The following is a 21,557-nucleotide window of genomic DNA, read 5'->3' as shown; positions in this document are numbered from 1 at the left end:
AGTCAATAACAAAACGCCAATAAACTTCCATGGAGGCAGGATTTCATTCTCTTTGCTTTACATGAATAATGCCCTGACCCTACTCTCATTTATTTAATTAGTGCACAATCAGACCCCAAAGAGTCAATAAAGGACTACAGAATTGGACTCATAACATTTAATTATCCAGCATTTACTGGAAAAGAAAGACCTGTCTGATTCTTCTTCCTCTATGGTAATTACTATTACAGAATGACATTTGCAGGGCCAAATTTTGTTTTTGGTATCATTGATGTAAACCCAGAATAAATCAGTTTATGCTCACAGTTTATTGCCTTGACTTCAGTGTAGTTACACTACTCAATTTACAATGGAGTACATGAGAGCACAATGTGTCGGGTATCTCTTATACTTAATTCTACATTATGCTGTGCAGTCTGTAAAAGTAGATGGACCATGTTAATATGGAATAGAATGAACTGCAAAAAATACCCTACTTCGGGGATCGGCAACCTTTGGCACGCAACCTGCCAGGGTAAGTACCCTGGCGGGCTGGGCCGGTTTGTTTACCTGCCGTGTTTGCAGGTTCGGCCAATCGCGACTCCCACTGGCCGCAGTTCGCCGCTCCAGGCCAATGGGGGCTGAGGGATGTGCTGGCTGCTGCTTCCCGCGTGCCAAAGGTTGCCGATCCCTGCTCTACTTAAATGTTAATCAGATCTAGAGATTTTTTTTTAAAAAGGGGGAATATGTAGAGTTTGTAATTACAGTTTTTGTAGGTGCCTGAACATAAGATACCTGTGTTCTGCGGGTGTGTTGTTATACACCAGCACCTGTAATGAATCTATTCTTAATTCATTATTTAAAAGACAGTTTACATGATTATAATTTATTCTTTACTTTTTGTCTAAAATCAAGTGTACTATCAAGTGATGCATCTCTTTTCAGGGACTATATCTTGACTATTTGTCTTTTCCAATCTCTAACTAATATGACCCATCATACAGGTTCTTATACTTTGAGTAAATGCCAAGTCCTTATGGAAATTTAAGGCTAGATTTTCATAATATGGCTGTAATTCAAAAATGCAATTTAGGCCACCTGAACATCTGAACTTGGAGCATATAGGTATTTAGATACTCAGGTGGCCTATAGGCTTCCCACAATTATTTGTGCCCATAATTTGCCAGTGGCAAAAATATAGAGTACCCGCAAAAGCTGGGCTGAAAAAAATTGGCTGTTAATGGCTACACTTTCAAAGAGGGCCTCAATCTGGCCACTAATTTTGCCTCTGTACTTGAACATGGTCACAATCAGTTATAGGCACAACAACAGAATACAGACTCACACTGGCAGGTGTGAACAGCAATTCTGCCAACAAGTCTTATAGTCTGACATCTAAATTCTAGTATTTGTGCCCACAGTTAATTACAAACATAAAAGTTATTCCAGCACAAAGCTAAAGGATTTTGTTTTGTTTTTAAATTGTGGCCCTTGAAGTGTTGTTACCTTGGGAGATACAAGCCAAGTTGTTTGCTAACTGGATTTTGGCATTTACTTTTGGGTGCTGCCTTGAAACCTCACCTGCATGTTGTCTAATTGTGAATCATTTCTGTATTTTGTTCTATGCTGCTCCTCTAATTTTATAAAAAAAAAAAAACCTTCTCTATAAAAATATACTGGTGTCTGGGTAAAGCACTCCTCTTTTCCCCTGAATGAGTTTAGTTTGAATCAAGTCCAGAGTTAGGTCATGATTCTGGAAAGCACTTAAGCACGTGTTTAACTTTAAATACAAACTTAAGTCAATGGGACTTAGGCATGTAAGTGCTTTCATGAATCAGGGCCTTAGTGGAGAAACAAAGCCACTTAAATTACCATTCAACAGTTAATAGTAGCTTATACAGGAAAATATAATATGAGGGCCTGATTCATTCTGCCTGTAGAATCCAAGATGTGGGCTTATGCAGTAGAAATTTCCTCTGGTGTTGGGAGCAAATGATATAAACATGTCCCCAGTCTGTGCACTGCTGGGGAACCTGGAGCCAACTGACACTGCTCACATAGTGAATACAGTCAGACAGAGAGTATGGGACCAGGGTACCCAGGAGATGCACTCATTTACCATATCTTCTGGGAAGTCTCAGAGAATGGCTGCTTCCCCCTAGCAGGACCTTTGAGGGAGGGCAGCAATGGGACTTGTGTCTACCTTATCTCCGGTATAAATGTATCTGCTGAAGCAACTTGATGAAGGGTGAATCAAATCCATCATTTGACACAACTGACAGTCATACAATGGAGAAATAAACTGGCCTGGATAAAGGAAGAACTGGCCTAAATCTTGAGCTAAAACTTGAACCAACTCCTCCCCTCTCTCCCCCACCCCTGCAAAAAAACCTCCCCACCTGTTCTGAGTTTTTTGTTTTTTTAAAAAGTGTGGCTAATTTTTATTCTGATTGTTTCATTTTCCTGTGCTTCTGTACTTCCTGGTTCTGACTAGGACCAGAAGTGCCATAATACCTCAAGGCAGATCATTCTCAGAACTGGCCAACTGGACACAGGAAGTAAGGAATGCCCATGAGAGAGGCTCTTCCTGAGAGTTTTTTTTAGGACAATTTCACTAAGCAACTAAGGTTCAGATATTTCTTTTCAGGTACAAATAAAATCTGAACTTTTGCATGCATATCCCAACTGAAATGAACAGCCAAACCTTTTAAGGTTCACCCAGTCAGTTCCTCATACCGAGTCAGAGGAGAGATATAGAAATTCAGTTGTCAGCACTGCCTGCCCCATAGCCTCAGTCAGCTTAATCCCTTAACCTTGCCTGCTTTAAAAGAGCATCAGAATCACATCAGGAATTCAGTATTTTTGTTTAAACAGGCTGTATTTTGACTGGAATCATTTTACTGTATGATAACTTGTCCTGACCTGAAAACACACAGAACAAAGCTCTACTCTGATACTGCAACCTTAATGGTCTGTACACTTAATTTCTTGTAAACAAATGATGCTGTAGCTATCTGATCAGAAATGTTCAAGCCTCATAGCAAAACTCCATCAAATAGAGCAGCAAACAAACAAACAACAACAAAATACGAAAGCAAATAAAGCTTTGGTAAAAAGGAATTTGAAGGCTACACGCTTGTGGAAAAAAAGGAAATTCTCTAATTGTACTGTTGGTGCTAGCAGAACAATTAAATTACATGTACAATAAACATGAAATAGGAATGTGAAATATAGTAAACTGTGTAATATTCTTCTGGTTATCAAGCAGTTCAATCTATAGAAGAACAGCCAAATGAACCAGAGCTGAAATCATCTAATCTACCCAACAGCACAAGGCTTGTCAATATATTATTGCAAGTTAGACTGTAAATTATTCAAGGCAAATATGTTTGACTAGTGCCTAATACAATGGGACCCCAGTCATGAGGCTTTTTGGCACTATAGTATATATAGTTAACAATAATAGTAATAATAATAATAATTTTTCCTTCTTCCTTCCATTCATCCAAAATAAGAGTCCAAAAAGAAATCATAAATTGACTCTTCCACACTGAAATATTTTAGATTGAGTCGGCTGTTGGGCAACTGGCCAGAAATGCGTTTATTCTTTGTGAACTGATGGACTGGGATCATTTCTTTTTTTACTGGGAAACACGTGGGGTACAAAATCCATATGAAAACTTCCAGGTATTTGTGAGCTGGAGGAGATTTAGAGTCAGACTTACCCTAGCTGAGATACACTGGAGCCTGCTTTTCCAATGTGTAAGGGAACATTTTCTGCTGCTGCTGCCACAGCAGCAGTCATTGCCATCCTTTTCCCACCTGTTTCAGCAGTAGCACTGGTCACTGCAGCTGTCTGGGAAGTTTCCCTCATGGGTTGTGAGCTTCTGAAGTTACTTTGTTGCCAGCTGGACTTCAGAAACTCCCTGCTCTGCAATCCAATTTGGGGAGCAATGGGTGATCTGACTTGTCCCACACCACTACCTGTAGTCGGGTAGTTCTCTTTCTCTACTAAGAGGTTGGTCATACTGCGACTGAATCCAGCTTGTGGGTAAATAGATACAGTTGGGCTGGTGGCAGCACTGTCAAAGACTGTGTCATTAAAAGGTCCTCTATGGAACTGGGTTTGAGAAGTTTGCTCTCTGATTGAAGAATCGTGATTACCATGACCAACAATCTCAGAGCGAGCATATCTTGTTGGAACAATAACACTGGATCTCATCCTATCACTATGCCTTGGAATGAATCCAACTTGGTTTCCCCTGTTGTAGCGGAAATCACTGTATACATATGCCAGCTTCTCAGGATCTTTCTGGGGAGAAACTTCTAATCTCTTCAGAGGCTGCCTTTGATTCCTCTCTTCCATTGTCTTGTATGAATTATATTGTGTGGTTGTATTCCCCCAGCCATTTCTGTAAGTGATTGGTGAGTTCACCTGTACAAAAGAAGCGAAGAGGGACAAAAGTCACCAGAAGAACAGAGCTTTTTTGTTTTCTTAAGTATCAGAGGGGTAGCCATGTTAGTCTGAATCTGCAGAAAGCAACAGAAGGTCCTGTGGCACCTTTAAGACTAACAGACGTATTGGAGCATAAGCTTTCGTGGGTGAATGTCCACTTCATCCTCCCCCCCTCCCTGCGTCTGATGAAGTGGGCATTCACCCACGAAAGCTTATGCTCCAATACTTCTGTTAGTCTTAAAGGTGCCACAGGACCCTCTTTTGTTTTCTTAATTATTCTTTTATAATTTGGGGGGATAAAATTTTTTGCCAGTTGCTAGTAGAATAGTACAGTAACTCCTCACTTAAAGTCATTCCGGTTAACGTTGTTTCATTGTTAATGTTGCTGATCAATTACAGAACATGCTTGTTTAAAGTTGCGCAATGCTCCCTTATAACGTTGTTTGGCAGCCGCCTGCTTTGTCCACTGCTTGCAGAAAGAGCAGCCCGTTGGAGCTAGTTGGTGGGGACTTGGAACCAGGGTGGACGGGCAGCCCCCTTTCAGCTCCCTACCCCCCCTAAGTTCCCTGTGCGGCAGCCACACAGCTGGCTATCAATTGCCGGCAGTTCAGCTGTCCCTCCTCCCACTGCCATGTGCTGCTCCTGCCCTCTGCCTTGGAGCTGCTCCCAGACACTCCTGCTTGCTGTGTGCACGCGCATGGGGGGGGATGAGGACAACGAGGGGGGCTAATGTCAGGGTGTCTGCCATGCTGTCTCCCCTCCCTCCATTTGTGCTGCCTTGGAGAATGTGAGGCTACATTAATAACAATGTGTTAACCCTTGAGGTCTCAGCTGAGTGCAAGTTTATCATTTAGCAGTAAGACAGTCCCTGGAAAATATCCCACCCTCTGACTCCACCACCTCAACCAAGCTTCACAATCATCATTGTGGTGTACGGTATTATAAGTTTTAAACAAACAATTTACTGTGTATACATATATACATATATAGTCTTGTCTGGTGAAAAAAATTTCCCTGGAACCTAACCCCCACATTTACATTAATTCTTATGAGGAAATTGGATTTGTTTAAAATTGCATTTTTCAGGAACATAACTACAATGTTAAGCGAGGAGTTACAGTATAATAAAATGAGAACTTCAATCAAAGATGCAGATGACAATGGGTTTTTTTTTTTTTTTTGCACTTCTTCATTAACCTCCCAGTGAAACGAGGAGGGAGTGCATTCTAGTGTTTAGGAGCCCAGGACTAGGAGTCAAGACTTCAAGATAGTGGCAGAGCAGGGACTAGAACCCAGAGTGTTATCCTGAGCAAGTCACTAAATTGCTAGATATTCAAAAAGACCTCTACATGCTGGGTTCATCTCCGTTTTTAGGTATTCAGATTGACACACTCAGGGCTTGATTTTCAAAGATACTGAACACCAACATCTCCAGCTGAAGTTAAACGTCTGCAAAGGATCGGAGACCCTCAGACAGATGAAAGAGGCTATGTCAGCAAAGAACATTAACAATGATATTCTAGTCAGGTTTGTACATGCCGTCAGCTTATCTGACCTTGCATTGGAGCAGTGATGAACAGCTTTTCTGGTACCAATGGGCATATTGGCAACTTGTCATAATCCCTAAACCGCACCTTATTTACATGCACGTGCATTAAAAAGTTAAGGTGAATTATAAATTTAGGGTGGAGGCCATAGCATCTAGGGGCCAGACTGCAAACTTCTTACTCTCACTGGTGAGGAGCTCCTCACAGGGATAGTCTCAATAATGGGAATGCTCACCAGTGGAAGGAAGGGGTGCACAATCTAGCCTTTGGATTGGGTCAGGCTCATAGGGTTGGTTGCATTTGTTATTGAAGAGAGGTACATATTTAGAGGCACTGGAGGGAACTGCAAGGGGGAAAAGGATGCTTCATTTCAGGAGTCACAGTCCCACACTGTGGTACAGGGAGGCTGCAAGGCATTCTCCCATACCATCCACTCTCCCGGGTTCTTCCATTTCTACCATCAAAATGATGACATTTTGCTGAGGTTCCTGTGTTACCTCTAGTTCTTGCTTTCAGTGCTCCCTCCTTTCTAGAGATGACACTATTCATTCTGTAATGTGAAGTAAAACCCATTTCAAATATTTTCTAATTGGGTGGTGTGAGAGCATAAGGGTGGCAGTGAGGCAAGTGCAGTTATGTAATTGGTTGTGAGGGTGTCTGAAAAGGGTAAATAGATACATTCAGAAAACAGAGATTGTAATTAAAACTGGGTCCTACTTAATTAACCAGGAAGCACAGGTTCAGCCTAAGTGGTCTACTTCCTTTGTTGAGGGCGATGTTAGTCCTCTGGGACACAAAAACAAGAATAGTACTCACATTGACTTATACAAGACCAAAAGATCTAGCATTTGAAATAGGGATTAGGCTCCTCACAGGTGGAGATGTTATACATGTGCCTTTACACATTTCTGTCTCAGATCTGAATTGCTTCATACAGTAAATAATAATTATTTCTGTTCATGGGTATGTGGTGCTTTTAAAGCCCCAGGTTTCCACTAACCCTATATGACAAGGACACCCCAGCAGAAATTCTTGCATTTTGCAAGGTTTAAAGCAGTAGTGGGCAACCTGCCGCCCATGGTGAGCCAACAGACAGTTTGTTTACATTTCCGTGGTCGCCTGCAGCTCCCAGTGGCCACGGCTCGCCGGCCAATGGGAGCTGCGAGAAGCGGTGTGGGCTGGCCACTGCTTCCCACAGCTCCCATTGGCTGGGAACAGCGAACCGCGGCCACAAGGAGCTGCGCAAAAGTAAACAAACTGTCTGGTGGCCAGTGAGTGGATTACCCTGATGGGCCACAGATTGTAATCTCTTTAAACCAGTGATTGGCAATGCGAACATTTAACATGATAGGAAAAAAAAAAATCTAGCCACTGTTTGTGGCAGCAAACAAAGTCATGAATTTGCATTTCTACGTATTTTCAGTTATTGCCTACATTTTCCTCACCTGGAAAGATGCAGAATGTGAGACTCCATGTGGAGGTCTTGAAACAAAATAATTATCGACTGTGTCCAGGTTATAAACATGTTCTGGAACACTGAGGGCCCGATGGAGACTGCCTGTAATTGAAACAAAACTACCGTAAGTCCAGTCTTAAGGAAACACTATTTTATAACAAAAGGACAATATATGCCCAGCCTATGATGCTAATAACATGAATATTACTTGGAGACTGAACAAGGAGAAATGGAAAAGGTGTTAGGTATTCACTGTATTATATTCAGGTAATGGATAAGCAATGTTCTCTGATAGCAATAGGTCATTTTTTCAGTCTCTCATATTATAGATATTTAAATATTAGATAATTTTTACCTCTTAGCTTTCTTATGGGGCCAGAGGCCAAAACAACTACTTCATAAAAATATTTGAATAATAGCAAGTGAGAATTTTTAGAAACATCCTATGTTCTGATGGATGATTGACTAAAGTAACAAAGGGATTACATTAATATAGCTTCTAGCAATGAATGGATACTCTAAGGCACTTTTTCCAACTACAGAACAATTGTTTTCCATGATAACCCAAAATATGCATACAGAGTTACAATTTTAAAATCAGGGTCTGAAGCACACACAAAATATGCTAGCAGCAGGGCTGGCCTTACCATGAGGTGAACTGAGATGGCTGCCTCAGGTGCCAGACTGTGGAGGTGCACCACTAGGACCCAGAGTGTAGAAAATTGTGTCTGCTGCTGGTGCATATGTATTATCTCTGCTCTAGATGCACAGAGATGGTGAAGTGCTGTGCTGGAGGAAGGAGGGCACAAGAGACATAACAGGCAGGCAGAAGAAAAGGTGAGAGGGAATAACAGAAAGCAGCAGGAGCTGCAGGGAGAGAGAGGAGGAGGAGCCTCTTATGTACCTCTCTAGCACCCCCAGGAGCCTGGACTGATTAACACCAGCTTCTCAGGGAGCTTCCTGTTTCCTGCTGCTTCCCTGAACCCACTTGAGGAGAACAGGTTTCAGAGTAGCCGCCGTGTTAGTCTGTATCCGCAAAAAGAAGAACAGGAGTACTTGTGGCACTTTAACCTGTCTGGTCATTCAGTGACAGACCTGCAGGTGGCTATATTACAACAGAAAAACTTCAAAAAACAGACTCCAACGAGAGACTGCTGAGCTAGAATTGATATGCAAACTAGACACAATCAACTCCGGTTTGAATAAGGACTGGGAATGGCTGAGCCATTACAAACATTGAATCTATCTCCCCTTGTAAGTATTCTCACACTTCTTATCAAACTGTCTGTACTGGGCTAGCTTGATTATCACTTCAAAAGTTTTTTTTCCTCTTAATTAATTGGCCTCTCAGAGTTGGTAAGACAACTCCCACCTGTTTATGCTCTCTGTATGTGTGTGTGTGTATATATATATATATATATATATATATCTCCTCAATATATGTTCCATTCTATATGCATCCGAAGAAGTGGGCTGTAGTCCACGAAAGCTTATGCTCTAATAAATTTGTTAGTCTCTAAGGTGCCACAAGTACTCCTGTTCTTCTTTTTGAGGAAAACAGGCAGTTAACTGAAATACTAAGAGCCAGTTAGACCCTGAAGACACTGATATCTTGCCTCACTCAGGCCCTGCTACCAGCCTGCTTATTTGTCCCCTTCAATTGAGTGTTGAGAGCCACTATAGCTGGCACAGAACAGCAGTCATGAGTGAAAGAAGAAAACGCCCCTCTGGAGCAGCATAAGAAAGAAAGAAAGAAAAAGAAAGAAAGAAAGCTTTTCTAAGCAGGGAGGAGCTCTCCTGAGATACATAGACACAAATGTTCACGGTGAGCCTTCCAGGCCCAGTGAGGATGTGAGTGGTGAGGAGATGCCTGATCTTCCAGTTAGTCAGAATGCAGGTGACCTGGCAGCTACTGCAGCATCCATATCTCCATCTCAAATGGATGTAACCATGCACATTCCTGAAGAAAAGTGTAGATCAGAGAAGAGTGTGGTGGAGGCGGAAGAAACAGCTGCTGCTGAGTTTAGTTATTTAAGTCTAGATGATCCAGGACTGTGAACCCACTTGAGCAATAGCCTGAGGGACTTCCTTGTACTGCATGGGCCACAGCAAGTGAAAAACTGCATGTTTTCATTGCAAATTCTTCCAGTCTAATGTTCCAGCCACATTGGGTTCTACAGGAACAAAGGACTGGAAAAAGCTGGCTAGAAATCTGACATGCCATGAGAAGGCAGCAAATCACCGGAGAGCATTCCATAGGTGGAAAGAGCTTGAGATGAGACTAAGGTTAAAGGCCACCATAGATGATCAGCATCAAGAGAAGATTGCTTCAGAGTCTCTTTACCGGCAAAACGTTCTGAAAAGGCTCATTGCCATTGTGAGAATGCTTGCTACCCAAAACCTAGCACTGCGTGGCACTTCAGATCAGCTGTATGTGCCAAACAATGGAAACTTCCTTAAAACTGTGGAGCTGATGGCTGGGTTTGATGCAGTACTCCAGGATCATTTAAGAAGAGTCACCACCCAAGAAATGTACACACACCACTACCTTGGAAAAACAATTCAAAATGAGATCATACAGTTACTGGCAACAAAAGTCAAACAGAAGATTGTGGCAGATCTGAAGTCAGCAAGATATTACTCTATTATTCTGGACTGCACACCTGACATCAGCCATACGGAACAAATGACTTTAATGGTGCGTTTTGTAACAACAGAACCTAGTGAAAATCTCCCTGCAATAGTGACTGTCAGAGAGCATTTTCTAGAATTTATTGACATTGATGATACTACAGGAGCTGGTGTGACAAATGTGCTTCTTAAAAAGCTGGAAGGTACAGGAATTGCAATAGCGGACATGAGAGGTCAGGGCTACAATAATGGTGCCAACATGAGAGGAAAGAACAGAGGAGTGCAGACATGGATCCGAGAGTTAAACCCTCGAGCTTTTTTTGTCCCATGCAGTTCTCATTCATTGAGCTTGGTGGTCAGTGATGCAGTGTCAGCTTCTAGTGAGGCTGCTGAATTTTTTAATGTAATTCAAAGCATCTATGTATTTTTCTCTGCATCAACTCACTGATGGCAAATTTTGAAGCAACATCTGGGAACATCCTCTCTGACACTGAAACCACCAAGTGCCACATGATGGGAAAGTCAAGTGGAGGCGATAAAGCCTATCAAACACCAAATTGGGAAGATCGATGATGCCATAGTTGCCATTATGGAGGATAACGCTATGACAGGAACTGTTCGTGGGAGAACAGTGGCAGAGGGAAATGGAATCACCAGAAACATACATAACTTCAAATTTCTGTGTGGCTTAGTGTTGTGGCATGACATATTGTTTGAAATAAATGTTGTAAGCCAGAGACTCCAAGGTGTTGATCTTGATATATCTGGAGAAATGGAACAACTGGACAAAGCAAAGTCATACCTACAGTCTTACCGGTCAGTTGAGGGATTTCAAAATGTCTGAAGAGTGCACAGAAATTGGCAGAGGAACTTCACACTGAAGCTATTTTCCCACCCATTCAAGAATACAAAGGTCACCGAAGAAGACGACATTTTGATTACGAGGCACAGATAATCCCATAAGAGACCCCAAACAACAATTCAAAGTTGAATTCTTTAACCAGGTGCTAGATTGTGCAATACAGTCAGTTGAAGAACCTTTCATGCAGCACAAGGAACACAGCAGTATATTTGAGATGCTGTATGATATTCCAAAACTCCTCACTATACCTGAAGAAGACCTACACCAGCAATGCAGGCCACTAGAGACACATGACGACATGCGCGATATTGATGCAAGTGATTTAGGTGATGAACTGAAAGCCCTTTCAAGATACATTTCAGCAGGATCAACTCCAAAGGCTGTTCTGGAATATAGGTGCACTAATAAGATGACCAACCTCTTTCCAAATGCTTTTGTTGCTCTGCGCATACTTCTAACACTTCCTGTAACAGTTGCCAGTGGAGAACGCAGTTAATAAAAACACATCTACGCTCCACAATGACACAGGAGAGGCTGGTCGGCCTTGCAACCATCTCAATAAAGCATGAGCTGGCCCAGACTGTGGACCTTCAGGAAACAGTTCAAATCTTTGCAACCAAGAAGGCACTAAAAGCATCACTTTGATTATTCAAGCAGATAAAAATGCCAGTGTTTACTATGCAGACAAGAAAAGTTACATAACTTTCAAATGCCTGAACAGCAAAGTGTTACTTAAAATTTTTGAATAAGGCATTTTAAGTTAGTTCTCCTATATTGGAGTAGGTAGCAGAGCAGTACCATGAGAGGAGTAGAACAGGAAGAAGACAGAATTGAGATCTTCGGCCGCCCCGGTTGTCGGCGTATTTCGGGGGCGAGACCTTCTGCCACCTAGGGTCACAGAAAAGCTGGCAGTGCTCCTGCTAGCAGGGCTGAAAACAGAAAATTGCAGATGGAAATTCTTGCGAAAATGCATGCTTATGTGTCAATGCTATTCCTTGTACATATATTGCAGGGGCAATTTTGACAGAGCTTTGAAAAATGCAGCACACATGGTATATATAATCTGCACTGCCTACTTGCCTAGCTCAACGGTTGAGGTTTCTTTTTCCTTAGGCTCTAATCTAGTGGTAACATACATATTGGAGCAGGCAGTGCTTCATTAATCACTTGAGTTCTGCACGCAGAGTGCAGGAAGAGGCCATGAGCAAATTCTATTTATTATGGAGACATATGGCATAAGACCCTCAGAGAGGAAAGGGGGTTAATAACGGTCCCAATCTATGCCCGAAAGGTTAAGTAATCCTACAGAAAGTGTGGGAGGTATGCTGTACTGTTTCTCTCAGGTTTTATCCAAAGTCTAGCACTGAAGGTGAAACTGTGACTCACTGTTTGTTATTGCCTTGGTTACAATCAGATTCTTTGTTTTAATTTAACGTTTTTTCAGGTTGTGAGTCTATAATTAATATAATGCTTCCTAAAGGTAAAGTCCCTTGCTTAAAAAACAAACAAAAAACACACAACAGAATACTTTTTGACTATGTAACAGGTGTTGTTATTATTAAATTATTGTTCCCAAGAATCCACTGGCTATGACTAACTGAAAATACGGTTATACACATAAAATATAGAGGTGTTTCAAGGGGTAAAGTAAAAGTCAAAATCTCATAAAGGATATGACTGAAGCATAATTGCAGTAGTTTATATGGATAGAAAACTAGTCTTCAACAATGGAGAACCCAGAGCAGGGGTCGGCAACCTTTCAAAGAAGAAGAGACTTTTTTTTGTTTTTGTCTTTGACCAAAATATTTTGAGAGCCACATCACACACAAAGCTACTCGTAGAGTTACAATTTATCAACTAATAATAATTGAACATATTAAAGTTATTACTACTCACCAATACTTTTAATGCGACTTCTGCCATTTGAATTTGAAAACAAACAAGAGGGGGCTCTGGGCTGGAGCAGGGGATTGGGGTGCGGGAGGTGGTGTGGGGTCTGGGAGGGAGTTTGGGTGCAGGAGGAGGTTCTGACCTGGGCAGGGGGTTGGGGTGCAGGAGGGGGTGCGAGGTGTAGACTCTGGCCGGTAGGTGCTTACCACAGATGGCTCCTGGCCAGCGGCGCAGCAGGGCTCTGGCCCCATGCTGCTCCCGGAAGCAGCTGGCTGCTGGCATGTCTCTGCGTGCTCCCGGTGGGGGGGAGTGGGGAGGCAGCTCCGCGTGCTGCTCCTGGCCCCAGTACTGTTCTCACAGCTCCCATTGGCCGGGAATCGGCCAATGGGAACTGCAGGGGTGTGCTTGCGGGCGCAGGCAGCGCACGGAGACCTGCTGCTTCCCTTCCCCCAACGGTGTGCAGAAATGTGCCAGCAGCTTTTGGGAGCAGTGTGGAGCCAGAGCCCTGCTGCGCTGCTGGCCGGGAGCCACCTGTGGTAAGCACCTCCCAGCCAGAGCCTGCACCCTCTCAAAAAAAGGCTGCCTGCAAAGGGGCAGCCAAAGAGTCGTATGTGGCTCCAGAGCTGCAGCTTGCCGACCCCTGACCTAGAGCAACTGACTGGTCACATCACTTTGATCCAAAAGGCAGTTTGACCTCGAATACCAGAAGGAACACAACTAAAGAACTACATGGTTAACTGAGCCAAAACTGGATGAAATTTCCATCTTTAAAACTCTAGGGGACGGATTTACAAAGATACTTGGGTGCCTAAAGTTACAAACCTAGTGGGATTGGCAAAAACAAACACCCATTGACTTTCAATGGGAGTTAAGCATCTAACTTGCTTAGGTGCTTTTAGGCTCTAAATACCTTTGTGAATCTGGACCTGGGTAACTATTTTGAGGCGGTCAAAGGATGTGGCAAAAATGAAACAGACCAAGAGGCTGAAAAAGGATTATGTCATGGAGCGGTTATGGATTTTCATTGGAATGTAACAGTGTAAGGATAAATCAGAATCTATGTATACTACTGAAAAGCATTTAAAGATGTTGGGCCAAATTCAGTCATATGTGCCAGCTGCATTGCTCTGTCACTTTAAGTCTGTGTGTGTCTTTTATATCAGGCAAGGGATACCTAAGTATTTGACCAAGTGGTTTGCTCTACAAACACATGCACTCTGGTTATGCTGCCTACCACTGTGCGATACCATCTGAGACCCTCACCTGTTCATATAGTTTGTTTAATTTATAGACTTTTTATATCACACATCGTTGTCCTGTCCCAAGGCCCCAGTAGTACTAAGATGTAATTTACTGGTGTAACTCCTTCAGCAATTATAAATGTTTTTGAAGCCGAGCAGTATTACTTCTCCACTCAAAGAACTGCTATTTATTTATTCCTTAAAAATACATATATTTGCAATCATGCTGTGTCATTAGTCCACTTTCTGTTTGCCCAGTGCTTTATGGTTGGGGTATTTATAAGGAGATCTAGACTGGAGATCCAATTCAGCTTGACATTCAATAGGACTTGGGGACTTACCTTCCTTAGATTCCTTTGAAAATCCCAGGCTATGGGTCTATATTAGGGTTACCATATGTCCGTTTTTTCCCCGGACATGTCCGGCTTTTTGGTAATCAAATCCCCGTCCGGGGGGAATTGCCAAAAAGCGGAACATGTCCAGGAAAAATACCGGCCGGGCATTTCCGCTCCTGCGGCTGCTCTGCTCCTCCCCTGACTCTTTGGCTCTGTTTAAGAGCCAATCTGCCCGAGTGCTCCGGCTTCAGGCAGCCCCCTTGCCTCCGGACCCCAGCCGCCGGCTGGGCACTTCCCCTCCCGGGCTCCAGCTGCTCTGCTCCGGTGGCGCAGGGTCCGGAGGCAAGGGGGCTGCCTGAAGCCGGAGCACTCGGGCAACTCAGCTCTTAAACAGAGCCGAAGAGTCAGGGGAGGAGCAGAGCAGCCGGAGCCCGGAAAGGGAAGTGCCCGGCCGGGGGTGCAGGGTCCGGAGGCATGGGGGCTGCCTGAAGCCCGAGCATGGTTGGCTGGGCAGCCTCCAGACCTTGCACCCCCAGCTGGGTACTTCCCCTCCCGGACTCCAGCTGCACTGGGGAAGCACCGGCCAGTGGCGCAAGGTCTGGGGGCTGCCAGGCAAACCGTGAAGCCGGTAGCGCTTGGGCAGCCCTTTTTGCATGGCTGGGAAGGAGGCAGGAGAGTTAGGGTGGGGACTTTGGGGAAGGGGCGGGGAAGGGGTGGAGCCGGGGGTGGGAAAGGGGCGGGGCCAGGGCTCCATGGAGTGTCCTCTTTTTTTATTTTTTAAATATGGTAACCCTAGTCTATATTGTCTATTATTTATTTAGTTAAGACATAAAGCTCCTGTGATCAAGGCCCCTATCTCCTGCATATTTTGTGCAGCTCTGAACTCGCTGTCTGCACTCAACCAATAATACGATGACTACATTGCTCTCCATTAACTAAATTAGCCTAAGCTTCATACCAAGCATAGCTGTTCTCTTTGCAAAGCCAAAATATTGTTGATCAGAAGTTGCAGCATTCAGAGATCTTTTACTAAGCAAAGGATTTTAGATTTTTACCTGGCCAACTGGTTTGACCTTCAATGCTCTTGTGAAACTCTGCTTCTAAAGGAAGTGTTGCTACTTAATGCTGGATTTCTCCATTAGCTATTAGACCCAGCGAAGGAGCTCTACGTCAGATTTGCCTTTGCATTCCCTGGAGTAAGGAGACTGACTCCTTTCTCTAGGTTCTGTGCTGGACATGTATATGTTTTTTGTCTCCAACTCTTAGCCCTGGTCTATAGCACTGTAAGTGTAGACAAGCCCTTAGACTTGCAGTTTTGCCAACTCTAAATATTCAAAAAACACAAGTTAGGCCCCCAAAATCAGAAGATTGGCTTAAAAAACCATGAGATTTAACAAAAAACGTAAATGAAGTCTGGGTGTTCCATATTTGCCTTCTGGTTTTTGAGCCTTTAGGCCGGGGGGGGGTCTCAGGGCGGACAAGCAGGGCACACTCCTGACTTTAGGGATCAGATTTTAAGGCTTTTTTCTGCAACTAGGGTGCCAGAAGCTTAATCTCAGCTTTCATTTTAACAAAAAGGCTTACATAATCACAGGACTCCAGAAGCTGGTGCTTTAAAAAAAGCCACCAATCACCACTACACTTGTGATAAAATCACGAGAATTAGCAACACATCTTCTGTAATGAAAAGGGAGTCTTGAAGAGTCTGAGTGGACTCTGGGAAAAGTTCCCACCCATCTTGTAAGTGTTTCTCCTCCAGCCTTTGTTGATCCCTTGGACGTTGTACCAGAGTTTTTCCTGTGTCCAGAAAGGCTTCAAGTGCTTTGAATTCCTCCCAATAATCCTGGGTCATGGATGGTAGCCTGTCTGCAGCTTGCAGCCAAAGTCCACCTATCTACTACCCAACCTCTAAGTCACAGTGACAATAGGACAAATCTGGGTGTAACTGAGACAGCACAAAACACGAATGGGACAGTCAGTCTGTAAAGACCCAGTGAGCACCAAATGCCTCAAACGCTGTGTGTGCTCACATCTCAATTATGAGGTTCTTTACCATCTGTACCTGTATTTGGATAGCTACCACAAAAACCTCGTGGAGCCAAGAAACCCAGCAGGTCTCAATATAATCACACCCCAGGTAGTCAGAGTCCATTAGTGGTCATGATCTTCTCATATTGATATGGTTTCCTCACCTCATGAAGCTCTGTTTGCACCCCCTCCGCCCCGAGTGGGCAAAAGTGTCCCCTACAGGTACCCTTCAGAGTTCTGGGTTCCTGCTTTCTTCCTTCTCTTATCTAATTTAATATTCAAACATTCATGAAATGCGGAAGCACTTACATTTGTACCATATTGTATCAGCCCCTCTCAGAATCACAGATGCTTGAGATAAAGAGTCATCCAGATCATTCAGTCCATCTCCCTGCCAATGGAGGAGTGATCCCTACAGTATATTTCCTAATGTTTTATACTTTACATTTGTCCAGGCTGGAACAGTTGCACAATTTCTCATAGTTTAAGAAAAACAAAAAGCCTTTATTGTTTAGGAAGAAGTAGCAAGGAATTTAACAGGAAAAAATATGAATGGAAGTCTTCAGCAAATATTCCTTCTACCCAACGCCTCTCTCTATAATGATTTTAAAAGGGAATGATTTTCTTTGATTTTAAAATGTGAGATTGAGTATGATCCAACTTCTACTGAAACATCTACTCAACCTAGAATAGAGAAAATCAGCTAAAAGCAAGGGAGAAAAATCCCATTAAGACCTATACAAATGAAGAAACGTTAGGGAGACATAAAAGGGAACCTAATCCATAACTGGCCTACACCCAAAACTGTCCTCCAAAATCTCAGAAGCTTTATAGGTCTATTCCTCATAAAACTGAATGCGACTCCTTCAGTCGAATTAATTATATAGTCAGGCCCTTTTTGATAAGCTATGGTGCCAGATTCTGCTTTTCTACCCATCAATAAAATAGTTAAGGATGTAAAAGGGTGTGGACTTTGGTCAATTCTAGAGGAATGGAATTGCCAGAAACAGAATTAAGTAGCCAGTAAAGACACATCAACGAGATCCAGATTGGTGAAAAGGAGAAATAGAAATAGTATGGGTTCTAATCTTGTGAAGAGCACATGAAATCGCCACTACTGTTAAATTACACATGTGAACTGAAGGGAGGAATTCCAGACCCATTATTGCATAACATTTTGATACTGCTATCTCTCTTTGTGATGATAACAGATTCTGTTTTGCAGTGAGACCAAGTGGCAGAGAGTTTATTGATGTAGACAATCAATTTTCATTTGACTGCTTTAGGGCTCAATTTTATTTCTTTCTGACCAAACTTTTAAAGCTACAGCAACTGGTTCAACAGTAGCTGGAACTAATGCCACTTACTATATTTAATAATAATATAATAATTTGACAACGGAGATTGTTTATTGGTATTGATCACTGACCAGGTGTTTTTCTTTTAAAATAGAACTGAAACAGCACTTAATTTTAATCGTATAGCAACTGGAGTAATTCTCATTTCAAGACTATCATTTTTTTCAATAAATAAAAAGGCACATATTTCAAGATGGATCTGAACTTCTAACAAGAAAAAAGAAGCAGAAAAACTAAATTAAAACCCACAACAACAAAATACTTCTTTATGCATTATGAAACAGCAAAAAAGGGCACAAACCCAATCTGTTTCTCTTTGTTAAGGCTGAGCTGGAACCATTAGTCTGGTGCCTTTTATAGAAAATATACTGTTTGATGCTATACTCCTTGCACACCCAAAACTTCCAGTTCAGTCAATGGAAATCATTAGGGCACAGGGACTATAGGATCAGGCCCTTTGCAGTACCTATAACAATTTTTGAGAAGTCGTCTGCTTCAGAGATAAAATGTGCTATTTATTATGTATTTTGATGTGCTGAATTCAAATATGACAATTAAAACAACTGATTGGCTACTGTTTCTAAGATATTTACGTTTTTACATTTTATGTCGATGTATATTGTGTAGATAGTAGAGTTTTAATCATAAATTGTAAACCTAGGTCTTTTCATGTGTTTATGGTTGCTTTACATGATATTTCACCTGTCCTGTTTATGTAACACTTTCAAAATCAGCAAAAGGGTTATATAAATAAAATTTATGATGAAACAAAAGGCAAAAAACTATTATGTACACCTGGACTTCAACAATTTCCACCCCACCATCAACCTCAGCCTGGACCAGTCCACACAAGAGATCCACTTCCTGGACACTACAGTACAAATAAGTGATGGTCACATAAACACCACCCTATACCGGAAACCTACTGACCGCTATACGTACCTACATGCCTCCAGCTTCCATCCAAGACACATCACATGATCCATTGTCTACAGCCAAGCCCTAAGATACAACCGAATTTGCTCCAACCCCTCAGACAGAGACAAACACATACAAGATCTTTATCAAGCATTCGTAAAACTACAATACCTACCTAGGGAAGCGAGGAAACAGATTGACAGAGCAAGACGGGTACCCAGAAATCACCTACTACAGGACAGGCCCAACAAGGACAATAACAAAACACCACTGGCCATCACATACAGCCCCCAGCTAAAACCTCTCCACCGCATTATCCACGATCTACAACCTATCCTGGAAAATGATCACTCACTCTCACAGACCTTGGGAGGCAGGCCAGTCCTCGCTTACAGACAACCCCCCAACCTGAAGCAAATACTCACCAGCAACTACACACCACACCACAGAAACACCAACCCAGGAACCTATCCCTGTAGCAAACCTCGTTGCCTACTCTGTCTCCATATCTACTCTGGCAACAGCATCAGAGGACCCAACCACATCAGCCACACCATCAAGGGCTCATTCACCTGCACATCCACTAATGTCATATATGCCATCATGTGCCAGCAATGCCCCTCTGCCATGTACATTGGCCAACCCGGACAGTCCCTCCGCAAAGGAATAAATGGACACAAATCGGACATCAGGAATGGTAACATACATAAGCCAGTAAGTGAACACTTCAATCTCCCTGGTCATTCTATTACAGATTTAAAAGTCACTATCATTGAACAAAAAAACTTCAGAAACAGACTTCAAAGAGAAACAGCAGAACTAAAATTCATTTGCAAATTCAACACCATTAATCTGGGCTTGAATAGGGACTGGGAGTGGCTGGCTCATTACAGAAGCAGCTTTTCCCCTCCTGGAATTGACACCTCCTCATCTATTATTGGGAGTGGACTACATCCACCCTGATTGAATTGGCCCTGTCAACACTGGTTCTCCACTTGCGAAGTAACTCCCTGCTCTCCATGTGTCAGTATATAATGCCTGCATCTGTAACTTTCACTCTATGTATCCGAAGAAGTGAGGTTTTTACTCACGAAAGCTTATGCCCAAATAAATCTGTTAGTCTTTAAGGTGCCACCAGACTCCTTGTTGTTTTTATTATGTACATAGTTTAGTCCTATTCAGTGTCTACTCAGCGCTTCTTGGCTTGTCTCTTGTATTCATTACATGGAGCATCTCTTGTCACTGTCCAGCAATAGTCTGCAAGCATTGATGGGCTCCATTTGCCCTGATAGCATTTCTCCATTGTTGCAATGTCCTGGTGAAATCGCTCGCCGTGCTCGTCCCTCACTGCTCCGCAGTTCGGTGGAAAAAAATCTAGATGAGAGTGCAAAAAATGTATCTTTAGTGACATGTTGCAACCAAGGCTTTTGTATGCCTTGAGGAGGTTTTCCACCAACAACCTGTAGTTGTCTGCCTTGTTGTTTCCGAGAAAATTTATTGCCAATAACTGGAAGGCTTTCCATGCCGTCTTTTCCTTACCACGCAGTGCATGGTCAAATGCATCATCTCGAAGAAGTTCACGAATCTGAGGACCAACAAAGACACCTTCCTTTATCTTAGCTTCACTTAACCTTGGAAATTTTCCACAGAGGTACTTGAAAGCTGCTTGTGTTTTGTCAATGGCCTTGACAAAGTTCTTCATCAGACCCAGCTTGATGTGTAAGGGTGGTAACAAAATCTTCCTTGATTCAACAAGTGGTGGATGCTGAACACTTTTCCTCCCAGGCTCCAATGATTGTCGAAGTGGCCAATCTTTCTTGATGTAGTGGGAATCTCTTGCACGACTATTCCATTCGTAGAGAAAACAGCAGTACTTTGTGTATCCAGTCTGCAGACCAAGCAAGAGAGCAACAACCTTCAAATCGCCACAAAGCTGCCACTGATGTTGGTCATAGTTTATGCACCTCAAAAGTTGTTTCATGTTGTCAAAGGTTTCCTTCATATGGACTGCATGACCAACTGGAATTGATGGCAAAACATTGCCATTATGCAGTAAAACAGCTTTAAGACTCATCTTTGATGAATCAATGAACAGTCTCCACTCATCTGGATTGTGAACGATGTTGAGGGCTGCCATCACACCATGGATGTTGTTGCAGGCTACAAGATCACCTTCCACGAAGAAGAATGGGACAAGATCCTTTTGATGGTCACGGAACATGGAAACCCTAACATCACCTGCCAGGAGATTCCACTGCTGTAGTCTGGAGCCCAATAGCTCTTCCTTACTCTTGGGTAGTTCCAAATCCCTGACAAGGTCATTCAGTTCACCTTGTGTTATGAGGTGTGGTTCAGAGGAGGAGGATGGGAGAAAATGTGGGTCCTGTGACATTGATGGTTCAGGACCAGAAGTTTCATCCTCTTCCTCATCTGACTCAAGTGAGAATGACTCTGGTGCATCAGGAACCGGCAGTCCTTCTCCGTGGGGTACTGGGCATATAGCTGATGGAATGTTTGGATAATGCACAGTCCACTTTTTCTTCTTTGACACACCTTTCCCAACTGGAGGCACCATGCAGAAGTAACAATTGCTGGTATGATCTGTTGGCTCTCTCCAAATCATTGGCACTGCAAAAGGCAGAGATTTCCTTTTCCTATTCAACCACTGGTGAAGATTTGTTGCACAAGTGTTGCAGCATATGTGTGGGGCCCACCTCTTGTCCTGATCTCCAGTTTTGCAGCCAAAATAAAGGTGATAGGCTTTCTTAACCATAGTGGTTATACTGCGCTTTTGTGATGCAAAAGTCACTTCACCACAAACATAGCAGAAGTTATCTGCACTGTTCACACAAGTAC

At 42.9% G+C, this 21,557-nt stretch overlaps 1 protein-coding gene across 1 annotated transcript in view; it reads right to left on the bottom strand.

Moving 5' to 3' along the window:
- The window catches only part of PKP2 (plakophilin 2), a 76,079-nt gene that overhangs the window by 49,548 nt on the left and 4,974 nt on the right, over nucleotides 1–21,557 (bottom strand). The window contains exons 2-3 of the mRNA XM_034779919.1: nucleotides 7,428–7,540; nucleotides 3,705–4,414 (exon numbers count right to left, since the gene is read on the bottom strand). Coding sequence (XP_034635810.1) covers nucleotides 3,705–4,414; nucleotides 7,428–7,540 — 823 coding nt within the window. The remainder of the gene's footprint in view (nucleotides 1–3,704; nucleotides 4,415–7,427; nucleotides 7,541–21,557) is intronic.

Source organism: Trachemys scripta, chromosome 1, assembly GCF_013100865.1.
Source record: "Trachemys scripta elegans isolate TJP31775 chromosome 1, CAS_Tse_1.0, whole genome shotgun sequence".
NCBI classification, from domain to species: Eukaryota; Metazoa; Chordata; order Testudines; family Emydidae; genus Trachemys; species Trachemys scripta.
This window is presented reverse-complemented; position numbering and strand designations above follow the sequence as displayed.